Source organism: Manis pentadactyla, chromosome 12 (genome assembly GCF_030020395.1).
Source record: "Manis pentadactyla isolate mManPen7 chromosome 12, mManPen7.hap1, whole genome shotgun sequence".
In the NCBI taxonomy this organism is placed as follows: Eukaryota; Metazoa; Chordata; class Mammalia; order Pholidota; family Manidae; genus Manis; species Manis pentadactyla.
Window position 1 is genome coordinate 49,442,450 of NC_080030.1, and position 23,212 is coordinate 49,465,661.

The 23,212-nt window shown below is 41.5% G+C and overlaps 1 protein-coding gene across 1 annotated transcript; it reads left to right on the forward strand.

The window, feature by feature from the left end:
- The first annotated feature begins 43 nt into the window (after window positions 1-43).
- On the forward strand, window positions 44-21,559 carry HIVEP2 (HIVEP zinc finger 2). Its single transcript, XM_036906826.2, has 6 exons — window positions 44-5,488; window positions 6,429-6,583; window positions 9,977-10,152; window positions 13,246-13,347; window positions 14,136-15,031; window positions 19,112-21,559. Exons 1-6 carry the CDS (start codon window positions 326-328, stop codon window positions 19,934-19,936), a joined length of 7,317 nt encoding a protein of 2,438 aa, XP_036762721.2. The 5' UTR covers window positions 44-325; the 3' UTR covers window positions 19,937-21,559.
- Window positions 21,560-23,212: the final 1,653 nt, after the last annotated feature.

The following is a 23,212-nucleotide window of genomic DNA, read 5'->3' on the forward strand; positions in this document are numbered from 1 at the left end:
CCTAGGCTATTATTCATCATCCCGATTTCATCTTAGTTGAAAATATACAAATGCCATAAGACATCCTTATAGATTTGCACTTCGCTTATGGACATTTCTACAATGGAGAGAACTGTGTTGTAGCTGTGGCCCAAGGACATTACCATCTAATGCCCAGAGACTACGGGGTGGATGTGGAAGGTTCCAAAGAACAGGAGCACTCAGCAAGTCTGCAGACACCCTGGACCATGGAAACAAGCAGGCTTTGAAAAGCACAGCTTTGAGGGCACTCCATGAGTCTGCACGGCTTTCAAGAGGACTAGCACTTAAGACCTTGTGTAACAAAATGGACACTGGGGACACAGCTCTAGGACAAAAAGCTACCTCAAGGTCTGGAGAAACTGATAAAGCATCAGGTAGATGGAGACAGGAGCAATCAGCTGTTATTAAGATGAGCACTTTTGGCAGTCCAGAAGGACAGCGGCAACCGCAGATAGATCCTGAGCAAATTGGAAACACAGCCTCAGCACAACTCTTTGGCTCTGGGAAACTGGGCTCACCCGGGGAAGCAGCACAGCAAGTCACAGAGAAGCAATACCCGCCACACCGCCCAAGTCCTTACTCATGCCAACACTCACTCTCTTTCCCTCAGCACTTGTTACCACAGGGGCTCATGCACAGCAACAAGCCCCACCAGAGCCTCGAAGGCCCTCCATGGCTTTTCCCTGGCCCTTTGCCCTCTGTTGCCTCCGAGGACTTATTTTCTTTTCCTCTGCATGGCCACAGTGGTGGCTATCCTAGAAAAAAGATTTCAAGTCTGAATCCTGCATACAGCCAATACTCCCAGAAAAGCATCGAACAGGCAGAAGATGCTCACAAGAAAGAGCATAAACCCAAAAAGCCCGGCAAGTACATCTGCCCTTACTGCAGCAGGGCGTGCGCCAAACCAAGCGTACTGAAGAAACACATCAGGTCCCACACCGGCGAGCGGCCGTATCCGTGCATACCCTGTGGCTTCTCTTTCAAGACAAAGAGCAATTTGTATAAGCACAGGAAGTCACATGCCCATGCAATTAAGGCAGGTCTAGTCCCTTTCACAGAATCAGCTGTATCTAAATTGGACCTAGAGGCTGGTTTTATTGATGTAGAGGCGGAAATACATTCAGACGGTGAACAGAGCACAGACACAGATGAGGAGAGTTCTCTATTTGTTGAGGCTTCTGACAAAATGAGTCCTGGCCCACCAGTCCCGTTGGATGTTGCCAGCAGAGGCAGCTACCATGGGTCATTGGAAGAATCGCTGGGAGGTCCAATGAAGGTGCCGATTTTGATTATCCCCAAAAGTGGGATTCCTTTACCTAGCGAAAGCTCTCCGTATATTGGCTCTGATGTGCTACCAAATCCATCTTTAACTACTAAGGCTGATGATTCTCACACAGTTAAACAGAAACTTGCACTAAGACTGTCAGAGAAAAAAGGACAAGACTCTGAGCCATCTCTAAACCTTCTGAGCCCGCACAGTAAAGGCAGCACTGATTCCGGTTACTTTTCCCGCTCAGAAAGTGCAGAGCAGCAAATCAGCCCTCCAAACACAAATGCAAAGTCTTATGAAGAAATCATCTTTGGAAAATACTGCCGGCTTAGTCCCAGAAATACACTCAGTGTTACAACCACAAATCAGGAGCGTGCCACGATGGGCAGGAAGGGCATGATGGAATCATTACCTCACGTGAACACCAGGCTAGACATCAAAATGTTTGAAGATCCCATTTCGCAGCTGATCCCAAGCAAGGGAGACATTGACCCCAGTCAAACAAGCATGCTGAAATCCAGCAAATTCAACAGTGAGTCCAGACAACCCCAGATTATTCCATCTATCAGGAATGAAGCAAAACTTTTTCCTGCGAATTTCCAAGGCAGCAACCCCATTCTCTTAGAAGCCCCTTTAGACTCTCCACCCCTCATTAGAAGCAACTCGATGCCAACCTCTTCAGCAACGAATCTAAGTATTCCTCCTTCTTTGAGAGGAAGTCACTCATTCGATGAGAGGATGACAGGCCCCGATGATGTGTTCTATCCAGGGACTGTAGGATTGCCCCCTCAGCGCATGTTACGAAGACAAGCTGCCTTTGAGCTGCCTTCAGTACAGGAGGGGCACACGGAGGCAGAACAGCATGGCAGGATGTCCAAGGGTATTGCAGGTTCATCCTTGAAGGAAAAGAAATTGATTCCTGGTGACAGGGGTGGGTATGACTATGAGGTCGGCCGGAAACCCTACAAGAAGTGGGAAGACTCTGAAACACCAAAGCAAAGCTACAGGGACGTGTCCTGCTTAAGCTCTTTAAAACATGGTGGAGAATATTTTATGGATCCCTCGGTGCCATTGCAAGGAGTGCCAACCATGTTTGGAACTACATGTGAAAATAGAAAACGCCGGAAAGAGAAGAGTGTAGGAGATGAGGAGGACACCCCCATGATTTGCAGCAGTGTTGTAAGCACACCTGTGGGTTTAATGACTTCAGATTATGACCCCAAATTGCAGATACAGGAAGGAGTGAGAAGTGGATTTGCCACAGCTGGACATGAGAACCCTCTGCATGGCCCCTCTGAGCACTTTGACCTGTGTCGACCCCAACCGCACTCTGGAAGTCCATCTCTTGGGCCAGAGGAGTCACCCATAGCCACTGATTTGGACAAGATGTCAGACCTCGGGGGCAGGAAACCTCCTGGAAATGTGATATCCGTTATTCAGCACACCAACTCACTGAGCCGACCCAATTCTTTTGAGAGGTCTGAGTCAGCTGAACTTGTGGCCGGCACACAGGATAAAGCCTCCTCACCTTCTGAGACCTGTGACAGCGAGATTCCAGAAGCACCAGTAAGTCCAGAGTGGGCTCCACTGGGGGACGTTGCGGAAAGTGGGGGGAAACCTCCCCCTTCTCAGCAGGCTCAACAGCAGTCCTACCACACGCAGCCCAGGTTGGTTCGCCAGCACAACATTCAGGTTCCTGAGATTCGTGTGACCGAGGAACCTGATAAACCAGAGAAGGAGAAAGAAGTCCAGAGCAAAGAGCCAGAAAAGCCTGTGGAGGAATTTCAGTGGCCTCAGAGAAGCGAGACCCTGTCCCAGCTCCCAGCTGAGAAGTTGCCACCCAAGAAGAAGCGTTTGCGGCTTGCAGACATGGAGCACTCCTCGGGCGAGTCCAGCTTTGAATCCACAGGCACAGGCCTCTCCCGCAGCCCCAGCCAGGAAAGCAACTTGTCCCACAGCTCCAGTTTTTCCATGTCTTTTGAAAGGGAAGAAACCATTAAGCTAGCTGCACCTCCTAAGCAAGATGAGTTTGGGAAGCATTCAGAGTTTTTGACTGTCCCTGTGGGCTCATACTCATTGTCTGTCCCAGGCCACCACCACCAAAAAGAGATGCGGCGCTGCTCATCTGAGCAGATGCCCTGCCCTCACCCAACTGAAGTCCCAGAAATTCGGAGCAAGTCATTTGATTATGGAAATCTGTCCCAGGCTCCAGTGGCCGGGGCATCAGGCTCCACGTTATCCCCATCACGAGAGAGGAAGAAATGCTTTCTGGTACGGCAGGCTTCCTTCAGTGGCTCCCCAGAGATCACCCAGGGTGAGGCCAGCATGGACCTGAGCGTAAAGCAGGAGCAGATGGAGCACCTGCATGCTGGCCTCAGGGCCGTATGGCACCATGCCCCATCCTCTCTGCTGCCTCCTCTCCAGGCAGAGGACCCAGGGAAACAGGTGGTGGGTTCTTGTACCCAGCTGAGCTCAGGGCCACTCCACCTGGCCCAACAACAGATCATGCACATGGACAGTCAGGAATCTCTGAGAAATCCCTTGATACAGCCAGCATCCTATATTACAAGCAAGCACTTGTCTGAACAGCCACATTTATTTCCACATCAAGAGACTGTTCCATTTTCTCCAATCCAAAATGCCTTGTTTCAGTTTCAATATCCTACTGTCTGTATGGTTCATTTACCAGCTCAGCAGCCTCCCTGGTGGCAGGCACATTTCCCACATCCCCTTGTGCAACACCCTCAGAAGAGCTATGGTAAGCCCTCTTTCCAGGCAGAAATTCATCCTAGCTACCCCTTAGAGCACATTGCAGAGCACACTGGAAAGAAATCTGCTGATTACGCACACACGAAAGAGCAAACTTACCCTTGTTATTCAGGAACATCAGGGCTACACTCGCAGAACCTTCTTCCAAAGCTTCCATCGGACCAGAGCACTAAGTCACCTGAAACTCCCGCTGAGCAAGTTCTTCAAGAAGATTTTGCCTCGGCAAATGCTGGACCTTTACAGTCCTTACCGGGAACAGTGGTTCCTGTTAGGATCCAGACGCACGTCCCGTCCTATGGGAGCGTGATGTACACAAGCATTTCTCAGATCCTTGGGCAGAACAGTCCTGCAATTGTCATATGCAAAGTCGATGAGCATATGACACAAAGAACTCTGGTAACCAATGCGGCCATGCAAGGGATAGGGTTTAACATTGCCCAGGTGCTGGGGCAGCATGCAGGCTTGGAAAAATACCCCATTTGGAAAGTACCTCAGACCCTCCCCCTTGGCTTAGAATCCTCAATCCCCTTGTGTCTACCTTCCACCTCTGACAGCGTGGCCACTTTAGGAGGCAGCAAGCGCATGCTTTCTCCAGCCAGCAGCTTAGAACTCTTCATGGAAACAAAGCAGCAGAAGAGGGTCAAGGAAGAAAAGATGTACGGACAGATTGTTGAGGAACTCAGCGCAGTGGAACTAACCAGCTCAGACATCAAAAAGGATCTGCCCCGCCCACCAAAACCCCAGCTGGTTCGGCAAGGCTGTGCTTCTGAGCCGAAGGACGGCTCGCGGTCTGGGTCATCTTCCTTCTCACTGTCCCCCTCATCATCTCAAGACCATCCGTCTGCCAGCACGCCCTTGAGAGAGCCATTCCCTCTCAGCTCCAGGGCACCCTCTCTGGGGCAGAAGTCCAGTGGGCCTTCTGAGAGCAGAGAGTCCTCAGATGAATTAGATATTGATGAGACAGCATCTGATATGAGCTTGAGCCCACAGAGTTCCTCACTGCCTCCAGGAGACGGTCAGCTCGAGGAGCAAGGCCAGGGCCAGAGGCTGCCCATTGGCGTGCTGGTCCACATGGCCTCTGGCCCCACCGGGAAGGTGGCAGACTCAACTCTTCTATTCACGGACGTGGCAGACTTCCAGCAGATTCTTCAGTTCCCCAGTCTGCGGACAACAACTACTGTGAGTTGGTGCTTCTTGAATTATACAAAACCCAATTACGTGCAACAGGCCACCTTCAAATCCTCGGTTTATGCTTCATGGTGCATTAGTTCCTGTAACCCAAACCCATCAGGATTGAACACCAAGACCACTCTGGCACTTCTGAGGTCCAAGCAAAAAATCAACGCAGAAATTTATACTCTGGCTGCTATGCACAGACCTGGAACTGGCAAGCTTACATCGTCCAGTGCTTGGAAGCAGTTTACTCAGGTAACAAATACTGGTTCTGAAAGCACTCTGTTGTGGATTTGATGGCTTTGCAGAATAAGTAGTGAGGGGAATAAGGTAGAAACCATACAAGTGAAATGAAGGTCAGAGCTGAGGGAGTCACGTGAAGGGCCCGTGCACTTGGTTAAGAGGGCCCTCCTTCACCCGGGAACAATGGAACTCTACTACTGGGACTGACCCCCCCGGGGTCTTCTCCCCTCTGACCTGGGTTAGTGACCTAGAAGACCGACTTTTCTTTGGATCTGAGGAATTCAGGGAATTGTGAAATGAAGACGTAGGGCATAGAACACTGAATGTGGAGCAGACATCGAAAGATCAGGAAGGAGACTGGCAGGGTGTCAGAACCAAACTTTGCAGACCTCAGAGGGCTTGTTCCCACTGACAATACTTCCTACTAAAGTTTATTTTCTCAATTTTTCTCTCTAAGCTCAGTTTTCCGGGTGATTAGCGGCTCTGCTCTTATGTGAACAATTGATGCCTTACATGTAAAATTATAGAAATATTAACAGAGGGTACTTGAGAATTTATGCTAAATTATTAATGAAGCAAATGTAGGATTTAAAAAATAGGTTTTACTTAATTCATTTACCATATCCCTTCAATAATTTTGAGAACATTTCCTTAAATAGAAATCATTTTCATTGCTACCCTCAGAATATAGTATGTGTTTCCAAAGCTTTTTATTTATGTTGCACAGAGTAAGTGCTAATAGTTTTTTTAAAGCAAAATGTTGAATTTATTCTATAGAAATTGTCATCTTCTCTGATTTGATCCCTAGTGTCCCTTATTTTATGTAACCAGCCCATGGCTGTTTGCATGGAATTTAGGCTGATTTTCAGAGATCAGAGAAGAGCAAGATGTGTGGGCTTCCCCTGTGTCTTAGAGGAAGCATCTGAAACAACTCTCTCTTTTTGTCCTACAGATGAAACCTGATGCATCCTTTTTATTTGGCAGCAAACTAGAGAGGAAACTAGTGGGAAATATCTTAAAGGAAAGAGGGAAAGGAGATATTCATGGAGATAAAGATATTGGATCCAAACAAACTGAGCCAATCCGAATTAAAATCTTTGAAGGAGGGTAAGGAAACATAACGGCAAATGTAAAATATTCATTTATTAGTCCAAGCAAATGGTCCTGAAAGTCTACATGGGAAAAATAGTATCTACTCTGATTGGAGACATGAAATGAATTCCTTTCCTATTCACATTTCTGAATTCTTGCTAGTAATAGATAATAAGTCTTGCTCTTGCTTTTGTGACTTGCTTTCATTGAAAATGTCCCTGTAATACATGGTTCAAACCTCTGCTTTAAGTTTTCACGCCCCTAATTTAGTATGGGATCAACTAAATGAGAGGACTCCTGATGTCGTGTAAGTTTGTTCATTCTTGAATATTATTTTAAGGGCACTTGTGTTATTAATGGACACATTTTTATCCTCTGATTATCAAAATGCAATCACGCACACTCATGTATCCCCAGGAATTAGTTAACTTATTTGTTTGTTTCATTATTTTTTATTACCTAAACACCAGACGTTATTGGGATTTCACCAATTCCATCGATGTCCTGTTTCTGTTCCAGGACCAAGCCGAGGCACCACATTGCATTTAGTTGTCATGCCTCCCTGGTCTCCTGATTTGTGACAGGTTCCCTGTCCTTAGGAATTTCTTTTTAAAGATTGAATTTGAGTTGTAGAAACATAAGTAATAAGGTTCAATGACTTTGTTATCTGTACAGTGAAGAAAAATTACATGTATGTGTAATGTGTAATTTTATATTTTGATAGAAATATATCTTCAATTCACTCATCTGGGAGGAAAAATCCCAGACTTCTGTTATTAACTTTTAAAACTTCAAACTACATTAACCACATTTGTGTAATTAGCCTTATCTCTACAACAGTCTGTAATTTACATATTTCCATGAGCATTAATTTATTCCTATTATATTTGGAGGACTGAATAATTTTATCTGTTTGACTGTAAAATGTTGAATGTTTTGCAATAGCAAATGTCAATTTTTCATATAGATGTACCAGTTTGGAGATAGATTATTAAATTTGGTTCCCTCCTAGTTTTGGCACCCTTTGGTTGTCTAGTATTTTTACCACTAAAACCACACTTGTATGTAGTCATGAAGCTTGTCTCAAAAGTTTTTGAAAGAAATGAGGGAAATACAGATTTTATCTTTCCTCAGAGACTGAGAAGCCCCTATGACTGAATCAACACTTACATTCAGCAACCTTTTCATAACAGTGCCCTGTACTGGATTAGTGAAACTATCAGTTATAGTATGCTTTGGGGAGCCCACCTCCATTAACCAAGAACACAAGTGAAGAAGCATATGTGAACGTTTTATTGCTGAGTTTTGATAAGCCAAAAGGACTGTGCCCATTTCTTCCTCCTCCTTTTCCCTGTGTTATGGGCTCTGTGCCAATCAGTTCATCTGTGACCCAACTTCTACCTGGTGGTGGCCAAGTGTTCATTCTAAGCAGCGTGTTACCACTTCTTATTTTGACAATTGCTAAGTGATAACTTTAAAGAAAAGTATTGCTAGTTAAATTTTTAAGTGTCTGTGTCCCCTATATAATCTAATTCACAGATATAGTAATTAAATTTGACATATATTTTGATTATTTTTTTCAAAATTCCTTAATTCTTGTGTCAAGTAGATGCATGGGTCTTGAGAACTGTTGAATAGTAAATACTTTATTTGTATAGATTTTTCTAGTATATAATTATGTTTTACACAGAATTTTATTATATTTTCATTCCAGAAGCAAGTTAATCAGCTAAGGCATTAAAGATAAAACTATGTTACTTGGAGATAAAATGTATTTTCCACCAAGTACGATGATTAGCGACAATAAGCTTATAGTATCCTTCCATGAAGAAAATTAGTTTTCTATAAAATTATTATTTTTTATTTGTATTCCTTAGGTAATTCCATCTAGTTAGAGGCAGAGAATAGTGAAATTAAAAAGTGAAAGGCACTTTGCAACCTTAAGGTGTTTTACTACTTTATTACAAAGACAATGTGAGATACAAAATAAAGTTCAAAATTCTTTTGAATAACTAGTTGAAGTTGGAAATTTCTTGTAAAAGGGGAAAGATTTAAAGGAGCAAAATATATGAAAAATTCACCATTCATAATTTTGATACTATTTAATTCTCACCTGGATTGCTACTTACCAAAAAGTATTGTTAAGATTATATAGCATCCATAGCAGAGTTGGTATTAAAGTATGTGAAAGGGTTTTCTCTTGATAATCAGTGGATTGGATGAAATTGAACTTTTATTCCCTGTGATGGATTAGGTAAACAGAATAGAGAAGTTTGTAATGGTCTCAGAATGTAAAAAAAAAGAAAGAGAAATTAATCTAGTGACTTTAAGTAAATCCACAGTGAATTAGAGCATTTTGTGTATCAGTTTACATTTTGAAGTTATAAAAAAAAGCTCTCAAAAGGAATATCTTTCCAAGAATGACATTAGACCCATAATTCTAGCCTACTTTGATTTAAGAGATAATGGTATCCATTGAGTTAACTCAGTGGAATGTGACTATACTCTAGAATAGATCATGTTTCACTGTATTCTAAACAAAATGTAATGGGTAAGAGTTCATCCATTGATTATCACAGAGTATACCTAAGACTTTGTTCATCTAACTGATTTGATTAAACTAGATAACATCAGATATCCTTTCAAACTTCTCTATTAAATCCTTCTGGAAACAATGGAAATTTGATTGAAAAATAGAATCTGTAGTTATCATTATGTAAGAGTACCTTTCAGAAGTCACTTGAAATTTAGATTTTTGTGCAAATTCATGGTCCTTGGGAAAAACAGATCAAATGTGTAGACAACAGTTGGTGAGCTCCTTCAGCCTGCATAAGCTAGAAATTTCTGAGGCACTCTCATGCCAGTATTGTAGAAATAGAGTAGAAACTTACAGTGCAGAATTTTACCATCAGAAATACTTATTTTAGCAAACTGAGAGGGATGTGTATGTTGTGTATGCATGTTTTAGACTATGTAATATTAACAAACAAAACATGACGAATATGTTATATAACATATTTTGGATAACTTTTTTGGATGTTTCTTGCTTGGAGAATATACTAGAATCCAAAAGTAGTACGACACAGCTCTACAACTCTTTGAAGCTTATAAAGAAGCCCAATTGAACATCTCTACCCCAAGTCCATATATTTACACTTAATAAAGGGAACTAATTCCATTTTGAGCTCCATACAGAAAAAAATTACATTTTGTTTACAGTGTCAAATCTGTTATCTCCTTCTCCTAGGCATTTACTGTGTAAATTTATAGGCTTCAGAGAAACAAAGTTGACTAATTGTTTCTAAAAGACCTTCATAAAAATTTGCCCTGCAAGTGATTTGCTTTTGGTTTGATATACAACATGCTAAAAGTATTTGAAAACACACCAGACTCCCCTTTTTTAAACAGGTATAAATCAAATGAAGATTATGTATACGTCAGAGGACGTGGACGTGGAAAGTACATTTGTGAAGAATGTGGGATTCGCTGTAAGAAACCAAGCATGCTCAAAAAGCATATTCGCACTCACACTGATGTTCGGCCGTATGTGTGCAAGTTATGTAACTTCGCCTTCAAAACAAAAGGTACAAGTCTGCTTTTTTTTTTTAGAGGAAAAAATGCTTTCTTACAGCTAGGAAAAATACTATTTTTATGGCTACTTTCATTCCTGAATATCATTTTCTAAACTAACTTTCCTCCACAATAAGATGATGTTGTTTGTGAAATGTATCTTTTCTCTCCCCCGGTAAATGACCCAAGGAAGCACATGAGACAGCAAGGCCCCTTTTATGACTTAAGAGCTGTAGACATAGGTCCAGGCCAGTTGTCTCTGAAGGAAGTGGCTAAGAATTGCCCGGATTGCTATTGCTATTACTTCATGTTGGAAATGGCATGTGGTCTAGATAATATCTGCCCCAGTGTGGAAATACTGCAGGGAGGCAATCCATGCAGTGGCATTAGAAGAACCATGGGGAAGAAAACATGTGCCTGTGGTCAGTTTCAGGATTATAAATAATGTAGAGATCCACAGGCTCCCAGGTGGGCCCCTTCATCCACAGTTGCATTAATTATGCATAGAAATTTGATAGTTTGTGTTCCGTGTATTTATCAGCACAGAGACAAGTTCTTACTCTCAAGCCACAGCTGTGAATCTCATACAGGAGCCTGCTTTGAGATGTTATTCTATCTTTTTTCTAAAAAAAGAATGTTTTTAATAGGTAGATGTATATGAAAAATGTATTTTGCACAATTCTGTTTCTATCCTTTTATAACATCATAAAATGTTCATAAGCCCAGTGTCCTCAGAATACAAACAGGAGTGAATTCAAGGTGGCTTGACTTTTGTAGAAATACATTTCACTACTTACAACAGAAGTACTTCAGATCTAATGGATCTTTAGACACTTCCTCACTAATCTTATGCCATTTCTAATGTTTCAACTGAAGATTTGCATACCAATTAATCTGCTCTACTGCACATCAAAAACAATAAATATAAACTGAAATAATCTAATAGTAAAATATGCACCTATTTTGCTCGTATAGCCCAAATTCTAAATTTCTTAACTGGTTTGGCAGAAGTATAGATGTGTAAGCTTCTAAACGTACCTGTTTCTTCCTTATTAAAAAAGTACATCTCTATTACAAGAATGCCTCCTTTGAAGCTGGAAAAAAGGGGAAGGGAGTGTCATTTGCATTTCAAAAGAGACAAGCATAAGGTCCTTTAAATACCATCTACCTTTGCACAATCAAGCCTTTTATGCAGAACTTTACTGAGAGACACCCTGGGAAGATAGGAAAATACAAACTTTGGTTTTAAGAATTACTGCAAATCTGCCAGTCCTGACAAACCGTCAGTGGGCATATGAGTTGCCTGCAGAGCTTGCTGTGTGGAACACTGCATGTGTAGAAACATTGTATTTCTAGATTTCTTTACATTCAAATTAAATTTGGCTGTGAACCATTGTCCTGGAGTTTTAGCAGGAAATAATTTATTCATGGCCGTTATTGAAATTTCTTGGTTACCCTTCTAGCATGTGCAAATGCCTCAGGGTCTTAAAATGAGCAAAACATTCTGGGAAATGTAGTGTGCATCTCTGGCTAAAATGCCTGTTGTCCAAACGCTTATGATCTGAGCACACTGGTAGGGCCGGTGCTCCTCTGTGACAGTGCAGCGCCGTCACACACCCTGCCCCTTCCTCTCTCTCTGCTGTATCCCATCAGAGGTTCCAGACTTTAATAAGCCAAAGAAAGCCAGAGTGGGGTTGTTTCAGAGCCAGGTTTCTGTGAACCTACCCCAAGGATGAGAGCCCAAAGCCTGACTACCTGCTTGGAACAGGCAGAGAGAAAAATAAAGGAGAAGAAACATGTCACAATCTAACTAAATTATCTTGACATACACAGCATCCACACCCATCCACATATGTAGATTATGTGCACCCTTGAAGAAGCAGGTGATTTCCATTATATGTTTAATTAATTTACAGATTTAAGAATTCTTGATGATCTGTCTGTAAACATTTTTGAGATCTTTCAAATTTTTTAGATAAAAAAAGAGCAATAGGGGCCTGGAAATATTTTTATGTTTGGAGTTACCAAAATAACACATAAAATTCCTAGTATATAAGCAATAAGTAAAATATTAAATACATAATAAAGTAATATAAGTAAAATAATAAACAACAGTGCACCAGTTTAGAACTGTGGCTTATGTGTTACATCAGTGGTAAGCTAAATGGCCCTACAAGCTATTTCAGCTGACTAAGTGTTTCCACTTGAATTCAGTGAAACTACTGAATTTTATATGTATATATATGTAATTTCATAGATCCTAGGTCAAAAGTAATTGGATCAGTGTTTTCGTAATTTCTCACATTCCATATAGCAATTACATAAACCCACAGAAATATACATGATGTATGCATACATATAATTCTATATATATATCATCATAGTACACATTTGACATAAAACTTTATCCTTTCTTAGAATGATGGGAGTTTCAAGATAAATATAAAGGGAATATTGTTGCTCCAGAACTTTGGAAACTGCTGTTATAAAGTTTGCTAACATATGTCAGATGGATAGATGCTAAATCCTGGGATTAATGCTCTGAATAAGTAGTTAGCTAAGCTTTTTGTATGGATATCTGAATTCATTTACAGGGTTGGACCTCACATTAGTTTGCATATTTTTTTCCTTTAACTAGTAAGGATCCTGGGAGGTCAGTCTAAATCTGATCAATGCCAGATGGTCTGTAGTCCAGTGAGTGTATCGATGAGAGTGTTTAATTCTGAAGTTTCTCTGAGACGTGACCCCACTTTTGTCACCCAATTTATATGGCATCCTAGGAGGCCAGCCTCTCTGGACCAAAAATATTAGCTCCCTTCTCAGCCAGGGAAGCCTGGGCTTCCCAGTCTTGCTTGGAGCCTACTCTTGAAAGGAGTTGACCGTAGACTTCTAAAGCGTTCTAGAATAAAGAAAACCTGAGATTGGGCCAAAGCTCTCAGGAGTTGATGTGTTCAGAAACCAGACTGTTCCTCTTAAGTTCAAGACAAGGGCCAGTGGGTAGAAACAGGTCCATGTTATCTCAAGTTAGTTCTTTTCACATTGAATTTTGAAGCAATCAGCATATTGCAGTAACCAACTAATTTCTCTTCTTTGGCTATATTTTCCAGGAAACCTAACGAAGCATATGAAATCTAAAGCACACATGAAAAAATGCCTGGAGTTGGGAGTTTCCATGACATCAGTAGATGATACAGAGACTGAGGAAGCAGGTATTTCAGAATTCAGTTGACTGACTTCTTCATGCACACTGGTGCTTTATGGCCAAGGTGGTAAAAGAAGTTTATATATTTTTAAAAAAAACTAATCACATTTCATTTTATTAAATATGAAATATAGAAAAGAGACTGACACATTGAATTGTTTGAAACCTACTGAGAAGAAGTAAATGCATTTTGGTTCAGACTGAGTTGAGGAGAAAGGACTTATTATGAAAATACTTCTATCTAGAACCATAAAGGAAATCTAACTGCACTTGCAATGTGATAGTGACTTAAATTTCATGAAACTTTTTAGGTAATCTGAAAAACAGTGTAATGTGTTATTTTTCCTATTAAGAGGAAATCTAGTAGAAAAAAATCCATCAGCCTCAGTAACAAACCTGAGCATTGGCCAGACCTCCTCAGATGCATCACTTAAACTTAAGTTTCTACCTATAGTGGCAGAGTTTTACTTTTCTTTTTCCTCTAGCATCATCATTAACATCCCTACCCATCTGTTGAAATTTTTTTCTGGATAGTATGACACCTGAGTTACAAGGCTCTGCTCTAGAGCCCTTTTGTAGGGTGGGGAAGAAACCAGACAGATACATAAAAAGATTTGAATCAGTGCAGGGTCACACAAGTAAGTACCCAGTGAGTGTTAATAGGAATTCAGAGGTAGAACCACCTCTAGGGGCTGGAGGGTTGAAGAAAGCTTTTGGAAAGAAAGGGGACCTCACTTAGCTCTTAACCTTGATGTCTGGATTTTGATCTCCACTATCTTTGTTCAATTGGGTCAGAAACTATGGAAGATTTGCACAAAGCAGCTGAGAAGCATAGCATGTCCAGCATTTCCACTGACCATCAGTTCTCAGACGCCGAAGAATCAGACGGCGAAGATGGAGATGATAACGATGACGACGATGATGATGACGATGACTTTGATGATCAGGGAGACTTGACACCAAAGACAAGATCGAGAAGCACTAGTCCTCAGCCTCCTAGATTCTCCTCCTTGCCTGTGAATGTTGGCGCTGTACCCCATGGGGTTCCTTCAGATAGTTCCTTGGGGCATTCTTCATTGATCAGCTATTTGGTGACTTTGCCAAGTATTCAGGTCACGCAGCTGATGACCCCAAGTGATTCCTGTGAAGATACTCAGATGACAGAATACCAGAGGTTATTCCAGAGCAAAAGTATGGACTCGGAACCAGACAAAGACAGGTTAGACATACCTAGCTGTATGGACGAAGAGTACATGCTGTCTTCAGAGCCGAGCTCCTCTCCAAGAGACTTCTCACCCTCAAGCCGCCATTCCTCACCGGGATATGACTCTTCACCCTGCCGAGATAATTCACCAAAGAGGTACCTGATACCCAAAGGAGATTTACCACCCAGAACACATCTGTCACCCAGGAGAGATCTGTCACCCCTGAGACATCTCTCACCGAGAAAAGAAGCTGCATTGAGAAGAGAGATGTCACAGAGAGATGTTTCACCCAGAAGGCATCTGTCCCCGAGGAGGCCAGTGTCACCTGGGAAAGACATCACAGCAAGAAGAGACCTCTCTCCCAGGAGAGAGAGAAGATTCCTGACCACCGTAAGAGCGCCATCTCCCAGAAGGGCTTTACACCTGAACCCACCATTATCCATGGGGCAGTATTTGCAAGCAGAACCTATCGTACTGGGGCCTCCTGTAAGTATCATTTACTTTCTCTTCCTAATCTCTAAGTCAAAGCACGTTGGATCCTCTTGATAATGCGCTAGTGTGAACTTCATTATAATGGCTGTCTGACGTGAGGATGAGCAGACTTGGTTACTGGAAAGGGAATGAAGACATCTTTCTCTCATGCTATTGTTAGTAACACGGCTGTGGCATTACCCCAAGTATAGTATTGCATCAGAGAAGGGGTGCATTTCCAGCTGGTAACAGGTGAGGCCTCTTTAAGCGCTTTCTAAGCTTGACTAATTATAGACACGAGCTGAAGTCTTTACATGTGGAGAAAAGGTGAAGTCTTTGGAATGACATGACTGCATAGACAGGCATTTTCAGAGACATTTAGAATTCATTTGTATAACTTTGTCAGATAAGAATTTAGGCATTATTCTTGACTTTGAATAACTTTTTAAGAAAAGAACCTACTTACCTTACCCACACTGAGTGGACATATGAAACTAGCGAGGGACTGGGAGAGGAGAGAACGACCCCTCAGTGTACTGGTAAATAAAAGGTGTTGATGGGCGTGACTGCTTTTCTTGCCATTACTGCCACCTCTGACCAAATGCAGGAGGCCCTGCTGCCAAGGGCACTTGCTCAGGGCGATGGTGGGTCCAAAGAGTTGAGGAGAGCTGAAGGAGAAGGTTTCAGAGGTTTCTACGCTCTATCCTTATTATTAACAAATATGACAACAGTAACAATCATGGATTAAACTTAGGCAGTAGCTTTACTCCAAATAGAAAAGCATCCATCCTGCCTCACTCCATAGCATGGTGGACCTTGATGTCGCTTTCAGTTTGTGTAGGATTAAAATTTGAATGAAGCAGGACACTCAGCGTGCACAGAGGAATGGTGCCTTTCAAGTTTGTTGGCTTGAATGACAGTTTTTGTTTCCTGGCCTCTGCCCTTTGCTCTGGGTTTCAGCACCACCCTTTACAGCCGCAGGCTGGGCTGCCAGCTCCCAGCTGTCTTATTCCTGCTCTGGCGGCCGGGTTCCTCCCTCCCTTCACCTTGCCACCGCCTTGAATCCTAAGCTTAGGTCGACATTTTCAAACCTGAGAAACACTCTCTGCTGTGGCCCACTCCCATGCCCCAACACCCCCTTTCACGGCCTGGCATCGACACAGTCCTCATGGTGCAGTTACCACAGATCAGGACATGCCCTGTAGTCAAGATGTAATTTATTTGCCAAACTAATAAATTAGCAAGCTAAGAAAGAGCTACATTTCCACAGGTTTTTGTGTCTCATCAATACTAAGGTGAAAGGAGAGGAGATCTTCTGGAATGTAGGGCATTGTAGCATAAATAGAGAGCCATAAACCCCCCAGAGGGCAGGCTACCACCTCTGGGGTATGAAATGCTTTCTCTGATATGGACCCAATGATGCTGGTAGAGTGTGAGATGAACTCTTGTTCTGGCGTTGGCCAGGTGGCCGGCGACTGTGGTATTCCTGAGATGCTAAGTCATATTTAGTTAACTGCAGTCACAAAAAAATTAGCCTTTAGTACCAACTACTAAGGTCCTTTCACTGTCTTGTAACAGTAGTGTTACATTTTTAGTAATGTTACACTACTGTTACTAAAAACATAATAGCAACTCACAGTCAGCTCAGGCAAAGGAAATGAAAGAGTGGACTAAGGAAGTTTATCTTATTTTTGGATATATGCCCAAAAGGTTATTGTTGGAAGGAGATTGGTTTTATTAGTCACTGAGTTTACAGCGAGATTTTTAAAATACTGATTCACCTGGATATTTAAGAGAATGGTTAAACTTTACCATTTATGAAGCCCAATTGTAGAGCCTTCGGGCTATTCCCCAGTTTAGTTATCCTTAGAGAATTTACAGCCTGCTGCTATGTTCACATGATATGAGGAAATAGATCTGGGAATCCTCAGGACCTTGTGGCCCAGCATGACACCCTCATCTGGTTCAGTCTGGGAGTAAGTTCAGCGGAAATGGCATGCAATCACTGGGGTCCTACTACCCTGCTACTTATGCCCTAATTCCTCTGCTTAATTTCATTTCAAAATAGATCAACAGATCATAGGTAGATAGATAGAATTAAAAAGTTAGAGTCCTTCATTCATTCATTTAGTAAATTTTTGGTGGGGTTCTAATATGTGTGGCTCAAGGATAATGGTGAAAAAATTTTATGGTTTCTGGCCTCATCTTTTTTAAACAAGAAAATTTCCTGTTCCATTTTCAAGTTTTGTAGATAAATAGCAAAGAGACAAAAAAAAAGTGTATCCTGGCCCTCAGTACATAGGATATTTGGACACTGTGTCTGATGAAAGCATCAACATTTAGTTCTGTCCACTGCTATGTGGGTGATCTTGAGCAAATCCCTTAACCTCTTGGCCACAGTTTCTTAATCTGTTTGTGGCAGCCAGGGAGGTGGGCCAAGCAGATTTCTGTCCTCAGAAGAACTTGCCATTCAGCTGTAAGGAATGCAGTAAGATGACAGCCTCCTGCTGTTGGCACCAGCAGGAGAGGCCTCAGTTTTCAAGCTAAGGCTCTGCTCTCCCCTGCAGCGCCCAGATCAGCCATAGCTGACCACATCTTCCTCTCCTCCTTACCTTCCCATGCATTAGCTCCCCTGCTTGTCCCACGCCACCCAATGAACTTCTTGCACACCAGCCTCCTTTTAGCATTTGTTTCTGGAGGACCTATGACACTGTTGAAAAGATGAGTGGGGTAATATATCTGGTATATGGGAAATACAGATATATACACACACACACACACACACACACACATACACACACACAAACATATATACATACATTTAACACAACTCACATGTGAATTCATTATTCATATTTCCATACCAAGATTTTTCTTACTGAGATTTAAGAATGATTAGAGTTTGTTCACCATATTAACAATGATAGGGGCCAAATTATGACACAAAATAGGGGTGCAAATGGAGTACAAACTGAAGTAGAAAAGGCTTATTGAGAGTTTGTTCAGAGGCTGAAGAAGGGATGAATGTGAAGATTCTGAGATTCGTTCTTTTAATGGATTGTCATATAAAACAAGCTTAGTTTATTTTAATTTTTTGAGATCTTAACACCAGATAAATATACACCTGTCAAATAGGTAGACAATCCACTAAAAGAACAAATCTCAGTAATTGAAACCAGATAGTCTCACAGTCTAAGTTGTGTTTTGCTACAGAAACAATTACGGAAAATATATTCTGCATTTTAAGGACTGGGGCTATTCCAGAATCTGGAATTCTCACCCCAAATTTTAAATATGCTAATTAATTAATTGCCAAGAAGATATTTAAGTGGAAATGGTAACATAAACAGAAGAGTTAAGACATAGTCATCTTTGGTTCCCAACTATGTAGTTGAATATGAGTTGTCATTATTTGAAATATTTAACACTCACTATCTCGATGGATAGTTTCCTAATAAGCACTGGCCTTGATTTATGATTTGTGAAGAAGATCATCTTTTGCCTGGGTAGTCTCTTGGGGAATAAATTGAGCAGGAATTTATTCCTTTAAACCAATGTCTTCACATTGGAGGAATCATCACCATTTTATCTTCTGTAGAAAAGTTAAATAAAAAAAGGCCAATTTTCAGGCTTGGCACTCTAATTACACTCATCAACACTTAAGAAAAATATTAAAAATCTGCCCAGCGTATAAACAGATGGTAATCTTTTTACTTTCTTCTGAATTTAAAAAGTACTGGGTTTTTTTTGCTTGGTAAACTTCTTCTGGTAATTATCCATTTCTTTTTTTTTTTCATTCTTTCCTGTGAGAAAAACAGAACTAAAATGTGTCTCTGTACCTAGTGGAACATACACTGCATGTTTTATCACATTGCTGTTTAAAAACAAAAGTAACTTTTCACAAGTCAACAGCATTGTTCAAAGATTCTAAAGGACTACTGAGAAATCTCTTTTGTCTTGAAAAAGGAAAAATCAGTAAAAGGATTCAGTAGTTTTAAAGTATGCTGAATGAATGAGCGTGTGAGTGAATGAGATAGCTGGACCTAAGCACAAAGAGGAGTGGGTCCTAATGTTGCTCTCTGTTGCGCTCTGCAGAATTTAAGAAGAGGATTACCTCAGGTTCCCTACTTCAGTCTCTATGGAGACCAAGAAGGTGCTCATGAACATCCGGGCTCCAGCCTTTTCCCTGCGGGTCCTAATGACTATGTCTTCAGTCATCTTCCACTCCACTCCCAGCAACAAGTGCGAGCTCCTCTCCCCATGGTGCCAGTTGGTGGGATCCAAATGGTTCACTCTGTGCCGCTGGCCCTCTCCGGTTTACATCCTCCACCCACATTGCCTCTGCCAGTGGAGGGCTCTAAGGAGAAGAAAGGAGCTTCAGGCGAGTCCTTTGCTAAGGATCCCTGTGCTATTTCAAAGCAGCATGAGAAGGGATCTCCTCACAGCCTGCAGTCATCTGGTCCACCTAGCAAACCCTCCTCTCCTCGGCTATTGACGAAACAGAGCACATCAGAAGACAGTCTAAATGCAACAGAGAGAGAACAGGAGGAAAATATACAGACTTGTACAAAAGCCATTGCCTCCCTCCGGATTGCCACAGAAGAGGCCGCTCTGCTTGGGGCGGATCAGCCAGTGCAGGGGCAGGAGCCCCACCAGAAACCCTTGGAGGGTGCACAGGTTAGCATGAGACACTTTAGTGGACCTGAGCCAGGTCAGCCCTGCACCTCAGCTGCCCACCCTGACTTGCATGATGGGGAAAAGGACAATTCTGGTACATCACAGACTGCATTAGCTCACTCCACGTTTTACAGCAAGAGTTGTGTGGATAACAAACAGTCGGGCTTTCATGGCAGCAAAGAATTATCGTCAAGCACAGAGGAGGGCAAAGAGCCTGCATCAGAAAAGAGTCAACTGCATTGATTGAAGATGCATGGAGACTGTCATTTCCACATTTTCCCATTTTGTTTTTGTTTCTGTTTTTCTAGAAATAAAGGTAATCAAGTTTATAGCATGCCTGTCCTAAGTTACAGTAGTTTGCTATTATATATACTTTTGTTATATCAGAAGAATTAGATAAATTAACAAGTCATCACGAGCCTGACCAAAACAAAATTTGAAATTAACCTATGGGGTCTGGTACTTTTAAAATTGTACAGATGTTTGTGCCTTTTCTTTACTTTGCTTATATTCTTATAAGCATTTTTTAGCAGTAATTTGTACATATTTTAGAATTTGTGTATCTGCTTTGTAATAAATGTAATTTCTTTCCTTTTTTGGACACTTGGATCTAAATGATGTAAAGCAAAACAGCATCAATATATATGTGAGGTTGCACTAAAACATATTTTTATATGATTAAAACTGAACAGCTTTTATGTACAGCTCTGATTCTGTAATACTAATATTTATTTACTTTGTTTCATAAATTGTACATTTTTTCTTAATGTTGTGGATTGCTTTTCTATGTGAAGCATGGGATTTACTGCTGCGTAACTAGAACAGAAATGTATATTGTAAACAAGATATTTAAACCTAGAGTCTCTTATTCTGCACTTATGCATTAGTTCAAAAAAGATAAAGGATGTATCAGTCAGTTCTTAACTCTTGTAAATTTTTTTTGTCTCGTTTGCCGGATTGACTATAACTTAAGTGCTGATTGTGATTTTAAACTTATAGAACCGTACAGCATTAAAGTAAACAATGTGCTATTGTGAGTTTTTTCAAAGCTTTATAAATCAGTTATAAATAATATTAAAAGTATTTGGTCTTATGTGAACATGTTGATCTATATACTCATCTGAAAATATGGGAAAACATTCCGCCCCATGTAAATATGTACAAGTGCATCACTGGTACAGTTTTATGTAACTCAGTTGGACACTAGGTTGCCCCAGACCTGTGGGAGGGTGTCATTAAAAATTAAAGTGACAAAGCACATGTGACTGTGTAGAGCTTGGTTATCGGCCGGCCCGGTGGCTTGGCAGGCAGTGCTGTGCGCTGCCCGTGGAGAAGACCTGGGCTTAGAAATCTTGGTTCTTGCTGCACAAGATGGTGACTGGAACTAAGGTTCCTACAGAGGGGACGCACTTGGACTCTGGGGAGTGGGGTATGTGAGTGGGGAAGGGGCACACAGACCACAGCCAGTCCACATGGCAACAGGGTTGGCATCAGCTTTAGGGGAAGCCTCTTTACCCTTTTGAAGACAGAAGAGTGTCACGCTCCTGGCTATCTCAGGGGGAAGGGGAAAAGAAGCCTTCCAGGGAAAGGAACTTGAGGGAGCATGATGGCTTTTGTGTACAGCCCTCAGAAATGGGTTTTGGTTAGCCTGGAAGGTGGGCAGAGCCTTTGTTTTTAGGTCCGGAGGAATGGAAGGGTGTTGGTTGGTTTGCAACAACATGTGCGCACACACGCACACACACACACACACACAAATCTGGGTTATCTGTGCTATATAGTGGATTATCATTCTGTGAAACTAAGTTTGTATATTGAATTACATTAAGGAGTGTTCTTTAAAAAGAGAAATAAATATACAATTACATGCTTGAGGTGTCTAGTTTTTAATGTGTTGTTTTACATTTTAATTTCCCAACTTTGTTTCTAAAGAAATGTTGGTGCTACCAACAGGCCATCTGTGCTTTTAATTGCTGGGCTCTGCCCATCCCGAGATATGCGGCATATGAATGTTTTTTAACGAGTGAGAAGGCAGTCACTGGCTTCCATATGTCATTTGATTAGAACAGACAGTGGTCATCACAGTGTGAACTCTAGGAATGGAGTCATCAGAACCTGAACCTGGGCATGGACAGAATACATTGTATCTGAAGAGTCATGAGTTAATCAAATTATAATTTCACCTTCTGCCTCTTTCTCAGTCTGCACAAAAATCTGAAATACCACTGAGGGAACCTCTTCTTTATTTTTGCTGGGGTGACTGAAGGCAAAAGCCAACTGAAGTAAATGGATATTTACACAATAAAATATCCACAAATCACAGTTCTTTTATCACAAGAGTAGAATCTTTTTCATAATGAAGTTAGATGCACATTAAAGGTAAAAAATCTATCAGTGTTTCTATTATAAGAATCTCAAATTCGTTGATTTAGAACTGAACTATTTTGTTTTATGGGCCACACTGTCTTTTTAAACTATGGTAACAAACGTAAATTAAAGGTCAGCACAGCCAGCCAGCCTAATATCTATCTCACCAATAAAAATCCTTGAAACATTTCATTATATAGGGTGATTTATGTGTCTTCTTCCTCATTGATGTGTATGTGTGAGATCCCAGGCCAAATCAAATCATTCTTTGCTGCTTCTATCTAATTCATCTCACGTATTCACTCATTCATAAAACAGCTTTTGAATTCCTATTATGAACTGGACAGTTAGGATGAATAAGAGTATTCCAGCCATCAAGGAGCTCAGGTTAATAGGAGAGACATAAATGTGAGTAAACCTGTTCAGTATGATGTTAGTGCTAAAATAATGGTACATTTGGTGTATTTGTAACCACAAGAGAGCAATCACCTTGCTGAGAATTGAACAGAGATGCCACAGGCTTCATCGAAGAGGTGGCCTTAGAGCAGGTCGTCGAGATGATATATTGATTTACTTGTCAATAGATATATTTTCATCACCGACATTGGGACAGTGTTCTGTGTGTGAGGTGCACAATACTTTAAAAAAACAGATTAAGTCTTTGTCTTCATGAAGCCAATAGTCTAGTAGAGACAGGGCGTTACTAAAGAAAGTGGGCAAGAGCATGTTATGCGGTCAGGATGTGTAAAGCAGTGACTGAGTGAAAAGCAGGATGTGCTGGCTGCCTGGGTTTGCGATAGGGTGGTTTGTGGTTCAGCTTCCAATACCAATTCCTATCCAGCCTGTGGAGCTCAGATCTGGCTCTGTAAGCAACGGGGAGCCAAGCTGAGGAAGGACTGAGGCAAAAAAGTAGCATTTCCATTGTTAGTGGTGGTGGTGTTATTTGGGGAAAAAAATCACTGTTGACAGCAATGAAGATAATGGATTGGAGGGAGAGAGAATGGCAGGGAGACCAGTTAGGCGAATTATGTATGTCATTTCTTTAGAAGTAAGGGCAGCAACAATCGAAACAAATGATGGGGTGATGGAGCAAGGAAGGACAATATTGCTGAAAGAGGACGAATTGATAATAGCTAGTGACTGATTTGGTGTCAG